The sequence below is a fragment of the Micromys minutus genome (assembly GCF_963924665.1).
Source record: "Micromys minutus genome assembly, chromosome: 13".
NCBI lineage: Eukaryota > Metazoa > Chordata > Mammalia > Rodentia > Muridae > Micromys > Micromys minutus.
The window spans coordinates 59,443,586-59,455,549 of record NC_137982.1 but is presented as its reverse complement, the minus strand read 5'-3'; the positions used below and the strand labels follow the sequence as shown (position 1 = coordinate 59,455,549).

Sequence of the window (11,964 nt, the reverse complement as noted above, 5' to 3'; positions counted from 1 at the left end):
CAACTTTCTCTCTCTCTAAACACATACACACACAGACACACACACACATCTACTCACATACACATACACTCACACACATATACACACACATACACAAACATGCATACATATATAACACACACACTCACACACATACACACACTCTTACAGAAACTTATACATACAGTGCCACTCATTTTTCTTTTGAGTGTTTAAGTTTTTACATTAGCATATGTTAAAATAAAGAATGCTGACATCAATACTCACATATTCTTGTTCATTGACAGTTTGTGGAGTATCGTGATAAAATTATGGAGGTGATAAGTTTTAATGGCACATCTTGTAATTCTAGCACTTTGAGGCAGAGGAGCAATAATTGGGAGATTAAAGTCTTATTTGTCTAAATGGTTATTTGAAGCACAGGTGGAGCTACGTCAGACTTTTTTCCATGCCTTAGTAAAAATAAAATAAAATAAAATTAACAATTAAAAATAAATATAAGAAACATCTTTTTGTCTTTACAGATCTAATACCTTGAAGCTGGCAGTTTATCTCATATGTGGAAACACATACAGCATTTTTCAGACTATTAATTACTTAGCAGTTCTTTCTAAAGAATCATGCAAAACCAGAGCTTTGTCACTGAGTTCATACTCCTGGGTCTTTCACAAAACCCAAAAGTTGAGAAAATACTATTTATTTTGTTTTTCTTAGTCTACCTTGCAACCATTGGGGGCAACATAATAATTGTGGTAACAATTATATGCAGTCCTACACTTTTTGGGTCCCCCATGTACTTCTTTTTGTCTTTCCTATCCTTCATTGATGCATGTGTTTCTTCTGTAATCACACCCAAGATGATTGTAGACTTCATCTATAAGAGGAAGACCATTTCCTTTGAATGTTGCATGATACAACTGTTTGCTGTACACTTCTTCACAGGGGCCGAAGTGATTGTCCTGTCAGCCATGGCCTATGACCGCTATGTGGCTATTTGCAAGCCCTTGCATTATTCTTCCATTATGACCCAGAGGCTCTGTGGCACACTTGTGGGAGTTGCTTGGGCAGGAGGCTTCTTGCATTCTATCATACAAATTATCTTCACTTTGCAACTGCCTTTTTGTGGACCCAATGTTATTGATCATTTTGTATGTGACTTATTCCCATTACTGAAGCTTGCCTGCACTAACACATACATTTTTGTCATTTTGGTGTTTGCCAACAGTGGGTCTATCTGCATCATAATCTTATTCATTTTGCTTGTCTCCTATGGTGTTATATTGTTCTCTTTGAGAGCACACAGTTCTGAAGGGCGGCGGAAAGCACTCTCTACCTGTGGATCCCACATTACAGTTGTGCTCCTTTTCTTTGTCCCTTGCATATTAATATATGCACGAAATAATTCTGAATTCTCATTTGAGAAAAATATGTTTATATTTGATGATATCCTGACACCAATGCTAAATCCTTTGGCTTATACCTTTAGGAATAAAGAAATGAAAAATGCCATCAAGAAAATGTGTAGGAGATTGTTTAATATTGCTGATAAGCCTTAAATTATTTGATTTATGGGACCAGAAAATGGTTCAATTTGTAATAAATCTTGCTATATGTGCATGAAAACCTAAGCTTGGATCTTGTTGTGCATTTCTATTTTGATGTACATTTTTGACTCCAGTACAACTAAGTAAATTTTAGATATGAATTTAATATAAGCATCAACTTAAAAGTGTATGCTTCTAGTGTTCTTAAAACACCTTTTCCCATACAATCATCTAGGTCCTCACTTTCTAACCCCAACACAGACTATCTACAAATTTTATCATTGCCCATTATTTAGGCACTGCTCCTTCAATATATAATCTATCTCCTTCAATGTCTGAACCACTGTGTAATCATATTTTAAATAATCTTACATATAGATGAAAGGAATGAATATCCTTTGACATTTAGAGTCTACATTTTCTGTTTTTAAATTACGATTGAAACTCCAAGTAGAGTCTTATTTAATTTTACTACTAGGATTTTTCTGAGAAGATTACTTCAAATCCAGGCCCACATGGACTTCAGAGAGAGAAAGATGTGAAAAGATAAGAAGACATATAAATCCTTAAGATGTATTTTCTTCCAGAGGATATTCAACTCCCTTACTAAAATGAGGAACAACACATAGGTGCCCATTCTCATTACTCTTACTTAATAATGTGCTTCATGTCTTAGTTAAAACAATGCAACATGACAAATAAGGTAGACTTGATGATACATAGTTCTCTTAATCATCCTTCTATGGTCGGCAACCACCTAGAAAACAAGCCTTCAGGCACACGTGAGATAAAAATGATGAGGCTAGGCACTAGAAACATCAATAAGGGGTCCTCTTGAATAATTTTATTGATGTGGAAAGAGCCACTAGAAAAGTGAGAGATATTCTATTGTTTTATGCCATGAATATCGTATGAAATGAGAAAGATAGCAAAGCATAGATATCCATTGATCTGCTTCCATATCATGAATGAAATGTGTTAAACTGCCCCAACTGTCTGATGTCATCTTTATCAACCTTGACGGACTAGCCCATTGAACTCTGCGAGCCAACATAGTTTTCCTTTATTAGACTGATGTGTTGAGAATTCTGTTGCAGCAATGAATAACACAACTGATTATATATATATATATATATATATATATATATATATATATATATATATATATATATACAAGATTTGAGGTTTTGTTAAAATAAACATAATCATAGGTTTCTGATTTTCAGTCTTTACAAGTTATTTGTAGCTTCAATATCAAAAAGTTAGAAACATTAAACTAGAAACGTCCTAGCATGCCAGAGACAGTATTTCATGTTGCACTCTGGCAGGAACTTAGAAAATTATAATCCTGAGAAACAATGAACAATGAAAGTTTTAATAAATGAGATTTAAGAGTCAATACAGGACTCTACCAGAAAATTTCTAAGGAATCACTTAGATGGTATTTGGCTGAAGTTTCTCATTTCATTTTGCCTCTGTCCTGAGAACCTGACTGAAGTTAAAGGAAGCAGTTTAATTTAATTGGCAAGAAGACACTTCACGACAACAACATATCCAGTGTATGTATTCGGTCTTTTTAAAAATGTTCTTGGCCAGGTCCACAAGAAAGTGAACAAAAATACTAGTGTGTATGTGTGAGCACACACACACATACACGCACACACATATAAGCAAAGTAGTTTTATGGGGGCAAGTTCAGCAACTTAAGTTTAGAAGACAAGGTATATGTTGTGAAATGTGTTTAATTGTCACAAAAAATATTTATGGTGCACTATAAAAATAATAATAACAATAATCATAATAATAATAATAACGACAACAAGTATGATTCCAGTACAAGACCTAACCAATCAATGTAAATGTGAAGCTATCCAAAAGGATAAAAATAATAGCTGAGAATAAAGTAGAAGGAAAAGCAGAAAGAATTGATCTCATTGGAAGAAACTGCTAGAAAACATCTTCCATGGGATTAATACATAGAAGACTGAGCAGTAATAAGAGTGTCAGGATGTATTGTCATCTCGACCTAGAAGAAAAGTTTGTAGTTCTGTCTTGTGGGATTAGATTTGTAGGAATTAAAGATATCAGATTGTGGGAGAGGATTGTAGAGCTGTTACATCATTTATCAGAGAAGTTGAAGTTAAACCATGTATGACATGACTGGAATCCTTGTAAGGATTCGGAGAAGGTGACTACTTGAAGCTGTGAAGGTAATGTTTAAGATGTAGTAGAGACCTAGAGGTACTGTAAATGCCAAAGTCATGAGACATTCTCTAGCTATCTGCCTTTAGAGACATGAGCAAACTAATGGGAAAGGTTGTTTGTTCTTGGCAATAGATGCGAAGAGTGGGGAACAGACACTATATCACATGCTTCAGATACTACAACACATAGTTTTTTCTATTGAGCTCTCATTTTTATATACTCTCAGAACTTGTTAGAAACAGATAATGGTAGGAGATAATGGTGAAAGTTGTTACTAGGTCTCCTGGAAGGGGACTAGCAGAATCACCTGTAAGCTAACACTTGTAATGAGAAAAATTCAACCAAACTTTAATGTAAATCAGGAAAAAAATGTGTTGTAGCACATGTAACATCAATGCAAAGCTACTTTTATTAAGGCTCAAAGTTATTCAGTCCTCATGAGCAGAATTATTCTACCTAACTGAAGGCTATGAAAAAAAGATTTGAAACCCAGATACTCTTTGTTTGGGAAAATCTAAAGTTTGAAGGTATAATAAGTTATAAAGCTTTATTAATATTAATTATTGCATACCAAAAATGTTTTAGAGTCTTGTTTCACTGTCCAGATTAATACAGAGGTTGCAAAGTATGAAATTTCTTGGATCCCTACAAAGAATTCTCAAGAACCTACTGCCTAAAGATATGTACATAAAGCCTTAGCTGCAATAGAGGCCAGGTTGCTGAACATGCCAAGTCATGGAATATAATGGAGAAATAAGTTTTCATATAGGGAGTAGAAACAATCAGGAGACAGCTTGTGAAATTTTCAGTAGAACTAGAGACCTATGTCTAGAGACGTAGGTAGAACTACTGAGTATCCTCAGATCACTGTTGCATTATAAGTCCTAAATGGCAGAGTTCACAGAACTATAGGATTTGTAGTTTATCCTACTTGGTTTTGCTATTAATTTCACTACATCATACTCTTCTACAGACTTCTCTTCAGTGGTTAGTTTTCATAGTTGAAAAAGGTGCTATAATTCAGTTTATAGATAGAGACAAATTATCAAGGTCTTAACTCTCTGTGAACACTGTATATTCAAATGCCGATGTGCCAGTAAATATATAACCATTAATATAGTTGCATGAAGGTTTTAGAGGTAACCAAACCTCTTCAAATTAAATATTAGGAGATTTCTATACAAGAAAATACATGGCGACACTATAAATTTGTCAATAGGGTGAGGAGCAGATGCAGTCTAAAAGGAATGTCCATTATTGATATAATTATGTCCATGTCAAGGATGCCAATGCCTCAAACCCATGGAAAGTTTTCACTGTGACAAGGTCAGAGGATGCAGGTCTTCTTGTTTTATTAGGGATATTTATGAATGACTGAACATTAGCTAAAACAATTTAAATGAAGAAACAATCAACTACAGCTTCCTGAGACTAGTCCCCTGCAGAGACATTCTATGGAGTTCAGGTACTCCACTACCTCCTCTTTCCTGTTGTGTATAATGAACATGCTGAACTTCCAGTTTGCTCTTGTTGCATCTTTATCAAAGCACATGTTCCACCCAACCACAGCTTTTGGGTAGATGTTTGTTATTTTTTTTTTTTATTTCCTTCAACCTAATTCATGTCAATATTTAATATTTGAATATAGCAGAATAAAAGCTTATGAAGAACGTCAAGGCTCTAGGGGACAAGGGAAGACTCTGCTTCATTTTGTCAAAGTGGACATGATGTAAACCTTCTATATATTTGTGTTTGTATCCACTTCTTAGCCTATATAGCATAGCATCTTTTTGTAGTGTGCAGTGCTTAATGCAATTATCTTACAAGTACAGAGTAAGTGACTGTTTCATGCTAATTCTTAAGAGGGAAAGCTATATAAAATCCTTCCTATATCCAGAAAAAATGTCTTGTAATAGAAGCAGGAAATTTTATAAAAGCTTAAGGATGATGAAGATTGCTATGAACATTGTCTTCTTGATATGACATGATCATTGCAAACAATGATAAAAACACAAAAAAAGCAACCACAGCAGAACAGCATTTTTTGATACTTGCATTGAACCTGCACAAATTCTATCAAGTGTATAGAGAGTGAGTCATGAATCATGAGGCCTCATTGAGTATTTCTTCATTATTCAACTTTTCTTGTTAAGGAACACCATTTTCTTTAAGCTAGTAGCATAAGAAAATTTGCCATGATCAAGTAAATAACCCTCTACTCATGTTTATAAAAGCATCCCTAAAACCAATAGATCAAAACTAAAGATCCAATATAAGAGGTATAGTCGGGAAGAATAAGGGGTCAATATAATTAGAACAGTGAAAAGACAGTGCACTACCTAGTCAGTGTGGTCATAGAACATTTTGGACATGCACATAGGAGCTTGTTTAAAAAAACTAAAATATTATTATAATAAATATATATTTTTATTAATGTATACATCTTAGTATTTTATGCATATCATATCTTTCATTTATGAACAATCTTTACTAGTGTTTTTCTGAAGAAATAGATGATATTTTTACAGGTTGATTGATAAATTTCTTTTGACAGAAATCAGTTTTTATCATGCTTAGTGAGTATATGCAAACTTTTTACATAAATCATACACAGTGACATGAAAACTTACCTATAATCCTGAATATGAAGGTGTATTAAAATGCTCAATATTGAGCCAATCCCAAATTTAAAAGCTTTAGAGGGAAATTAAACTATTACAAACTCTCACATAAGAGAATAAGTCCACAAAATTATGTCTCAGATACTCTTAGAATTAGAAATTTTTCAAATCCCTGAGGAGACAAGAACAAATCTCACGTGTAGATGACCTCTCAGGGAAAACTCGTTAAACTTCAGCTGTAGTTAGGGAGTGATTCTTGGCTGCTTCCTTTTCCTTTTATTATTAAATAATTTTGAAATGGTGTGAAGAAAGCAATTGTGAATCCTCCAGCCCCACTCTCAGAATTGGTCCTGTTGGTGCTCTGAAGGAAGAGTTTACTAAAACAGAAGTTTCATCACTATTTAAGTCCTTAACTCAATAGAAAATAAGAGATGCTTATCTTAGTGTTTTACACACAGTTAAAACAAGGTAAGACTCATAATAAACATTTCTGCCTTTTTCGAGATATTTCTAAATGTGAACAAAACATTTTAAATTTGGATGCTGTGGTTGGGCTACTTTGTGTTTAATGCAGCATATGGCCTTTTACTTCATAAATATGTTCCTGAAAATTTGTATTAACTGTGATGATTATATTTTATACCTTAATGAGAATTTTTATGGGAAAAGTTTAAGCCTTATAGAAGTGAAAGAAAGGATATCCTAGGCAACCTGAAATTAGTACTTAAGGGAAAAAAAAACCTGCTTAAGTGCCTAAAAAACAAGTTGTCAGTGTAGAAACTTCTTTCTTCCCGTTCTTCTTTCCCTCACTCCCTCTCTTCCTTCCTTACAATCTTTTTACCTTCTTTTTTCATATACCATGTATTCACTTCTTTTTTATTTGGTTGTTCAATTTTAATAAAATTGAAGTTATTTTAGCTTCAAATTGAAACCAAGTATAGAAAGCATCATTTTTTTCTGTATAATATCTAATAAAACTTTACTATTTTTCTAAATACACACTCCACTATATACTTGTCTAGTCACTATTCTAATGCTTGGATTAAAAGTAGCATGCTTTGATGTTTATAAAGAAAAATGATATAGGATCATGCCAGGAAAACTGCTGGTAAGCACAATACAATGACAATGAATATAAAATGTTTTATTTCCACAGCTACACACTAACACAGAACACAGGAAAGGGCATTAGTGAAGTCATCTGATTTATGTCACCCTCATCCACTTAACTGTTTCCCAGTATTAGGATTCTACCTCTGAACTGTTTAGGAAATTAAAGGGTTGATGCTCTGAAGTGCTTAAATGGTGGTAGGCATGTACTGGCCACTCTCTCAAAATGACCTGAATCACTTAGTGATCAAAGAAGAAGCTCTAATATAAATCCATTGGGAAGGAGATAGGAAGAAACAGAACTTGCCTGTATTACAGAAATATTAAGACAAGTGAGTTGAGCCATTTAGTGAAATCAGTGAAGCAACACTGGGGAGAAAAGTGATTAGAAATCTTTCCCTGACAGCCATTTAGTTTGATTAGTTCCACAGTCAAAATACATTTTAACTGGTAGACAATAATTTTAGATTAAAATATAATTGTCTAATGAAATTTGCCATAATTGGTGATTTAAAATTAATTTCAACATCAATTAATTTTGTTATTGATACTACCAATAGAATTTAGCATAAATGGCTATTTTAAATAATATTTCATTATTAACTTATGTTGTTATTGGTAATAACAATATATTTCACATTTAAAATATTTTAAAAGGAATTATATAGATTGAGAACCTTTCTGTATATTCCCTATGATCATTTTACATATATTCTCACTATGTATTTACAAAATTAATCTGTTATCTGTAGATAGATTATTTGGCTTTTTTGCTAAAATTACTGGGAAGGAACTAGTAGACAATACGGACAGTTGGGTAGAAGAAGAGGCATTTTCGGAAATGGCCGCTCAAGGAAATGGCTCAATGATTAGTTTCTACATTTAGAGGCCCTGAAAAAGACCTGGGACAGCTCTTTAATGTTCTAATGCTTAACTTGTAGGAACAAAAAGGCCACTGATAAGTTTAGAATAAAATTAAGTGTAATCCCTTATGTGAACATGTCAATTGAAACTTTAAGAGTATATGAAAGAAAGAGAGGACAGAATTAGCAGTATATACATTTATAAAATGAATATAATAATTAAGAATGTTATGTATGTATGATGTCCTGATATGTTAGCACATGAGTTCTATTTTTGACAATTTAACAATGATCTGAAAACAAATATTTCATTTTCAGAAGTTTAAAGGGAAATTGATCTTGTGGTTTTTAATGTTGATGTTTATTATAAAATATTTTGATAATACTAACAATATCTATATTCATAATAATTTAATGTGTATACAATGTAAAATAGCTATAATATCAATAAATGAACATTTATTTTTCTATTAATTTCTTACCAAATATACTATAAAATGGTTCATGGTGGAAGTCTAAATATTAATGTTTTATTTATTATATTATGTGATTTTATTTTGCAATAATCTTATTTTTATATCATGACTCTTATGAATATAATAACAATGACCCTTTATTTTATGAACATCTGTTGAATTTAATAACAAGGAAGAGAATTGCTAGTTAGTAAATGTTAGATTTGTAAACTAAAAGAAAATATGAAGTTGTGTCAAGTCCTAATGTAATCTATTCTCATTTAATTCCTATTATAAAATTTTAAAGCAGCTTTACTGGTACATATGTAAAACATGGTTATAATTTGAAGTCAATTCTTATGTCCTCTGAGAGCATTGCTTAAATAAATTTCATCAAATTTGTATAATTTTAAAAATAAGATATTTTAATTTAAAAACATTATATTTTGATCATGTTTACCCCCTTTCCATTCCTCCCAATTTCTTCCCACCTCAATATACCTCAACTTTTTTTCTCTCTCTAAACACACACACACACACACACACACACACACACACAAACACACACACACAAACACACACACACACACACACACACACACACACTGAGAAAACACACATGGATGCACACTTATACATTCAGAGTAGCATCCCTCCCTTTTGTGAGTGCTTCAGGTTTTATATCAGCAAATGCATCTCATCATTGTTAAAATAAACAATGTTCACATCAATAGATATTCTTATTAATTTACATATTTCAGAATATCTTGATAAAACTATGAATATGTCAGGTTGTACTGCCATATATGATAATTCTAGCAATTGAATGTGGAGATGCAGTATCAGAAGATTAACGTCATCTTTATCTAAGTGGTTATTTGGAATCCATCTTAAGTAACATCAGATATTGTCAATACTCTAAAAATAAAGAATCATCTGTTTTTTTACCTGGATCCCAAAATCTTGAAGTTTAGCAGTATATGGCACTTACATATTACACATAAAACTGTTTTTGAATATTTGACAACAGAAGTGAGAAAATATTGTGAGAATTTTTCTATCTATATATTTCATTTTCCCTATTTTATATTTATTAATTTTGCTTTATTGTTCAGTTTTTCATACATGTATACAGTAAAAAATGATAATATATAATTTCACATTTTTCTAATTCCTTCACTTCCAAAGCAAACACCTCTGCTTAATTTATTGTGTTTTTTATGAACTCACTAAATCCAGTTAATGGTGCTATTATGAGTGTGGGTATTATGCGATTCAGGATAATACTGGATACCTCACAGTGACCATATCCTCATTAAAGTGATTTTTACTTCCTCAAAAACCAATTAATTATTAAATGTAAGCAACCTCAGAGGACAGTTTATACACATGTAAAATTTGTTGCCTCCAAATAACTCATCTTTATTTTACTCAAATATTTGTAACAGCAAATATATGTATTATACAAACACACACACACACACACATATCATGCACATACCCACACAAACCTTTATATATATATATATATATAATCAACAACAATGTATTTTGTGGATACATTTCAGTGGTGCACATTAATTATATATACCTAGAACAGGTGAATTCAAGACCTAGAATGTTTAAATAAATGATTTATGAAGGAGTTTTGTGTTGAAAGGCAGCTTGGTTTTCTTTTTTTTTTTTTTTTTTTTTTTCTTTTTTTTTCTTTTCAACAAAGGCTTCTGTTTCATTTTATTTTATTTTTTAAATCCATTTAGCAGGTTCAACAATCAAGGCATCAGACCATTGACTCTTTGACCTCTAGGTATCATCACCTCAAACATCTCGAGTCTGTGACTGAGATTGCTAACTTCCCACAAAGACTATGGTGCTTCTGTGGCCACTCTCAATTCTTACCGTATGGCTTCTAAGGGTTTTCCATTTTGGACCTTGGATCTACATCAATAAATAGTTATATGACATTGGAGAAGTCATAGAGTCATTCTGTGCTTTATTTCATTACATGGCATGAGAGTAATAATTGTTTCCCTACATAGTGAAGATTAAATGAGCTATAATACAGAATATTAGTACAGAATGTTAGGCAAGTTTAAATATACATTCACCTATTTATTTATTTATTTATTTATTCATTTATTTATTTATTTACACACTCATTGACCTCATAAATAATTCACTCCTGAGTGTTCCCATAGGTGCAAGAATAAATAGTCTTGACCACATTGCTTAGCTATGATACCTTCTTCAGTAAGTTGGTTACCAAGACCTTTTGCATCAGCTTTGTTACCACTGCTTTAGTCGGTTATCTTTTTTCTTTTTTACAGTTACACCATGTACTATTTTTAAGCTACATGATATTGCCAAATTTGAAGAAAATAAGATGTTTGGGGAGGTAAAGTATTATAGAAAAGTAACATTAATTTATTACTGAAGAAAGAAAGGTTTTAAAATTAATGTAGTTCAGTTTGAGTGTGTAACATTTCTATCACATACAGTAGTGAATGGCATATAGTGATGCAGACTAGAACACTAACACTAAAGAGGCAGCAAGCCGGTGGGATGAGGATAGAGGACCAAGAGGAACTACATAGTTAGTTCTGGTTGATCCTGAACTGCCCAGATAAATCTTTCTTAAAAACAAGCCAGTATACCATAGTATACAATATATATAGTATACAAGTCAGGACCAGACCAGAAACAAACAGAACATAATTAAAGCTACTACAATGAGAGAAATGAACACTTGGCACTGTCTCACTTACCTACCAAGATAAGACACATGCTGTATAGTCTCTATTAAAAGCATCTCTATAGGGTCTTATTCTTCAAAATAGTTATTATTACTTTTGATATTTTAGAGATAAAAATAAGTGCCTTGCCCATGCTCAGGAAGAATTTCATCATAAAGTAACATTTCTTACAGACTCTAATTTAAATCTTTTACTACAAGTGTTCCATATATAGGTAAATTATTTTTTTAATTTTATTTTAAAAAACAAAGATAAAAGAACAAATTTTAAGCATTTTTGAACAAATGTATACAAATACATTTTTGTCAGTGCTTGGCTCTTTTTTTTTAATACTATGCATTAAGATCTTACTAGTTACAATGAGCAAAAAGTACATGTAAAACAGGATGAAACCCGGAATTAGTCAACATTTACTTGGTGTGTAAGGATTGAAC

The 11,964-nt window shown here is 32.1% G+C and overlaps 1 protein-coding gene across 1 annotated transcript; it reads left to right on the top strand.

Annotated features, from left to right (window-relative positions):
• Positions 1-599: 599 nt before the first annotated feature.
• Positions 600-1,535, top strand: LOC308429265 (olfactory receptor 4C15-like; the record flags this gene model as incomplete). Its single annotated transcript, XM_080927993.1, has 1 exon — positions 600-1,535. One exon carries the CDS (start codon positions 600-602, stop codon positions 1,533-1,535), a length of 936 nt encoding a protein of 311 aa, XP_080784119.1.
• Positions 1,536-11,964: the final 10,429 nt, after the last annotated feature.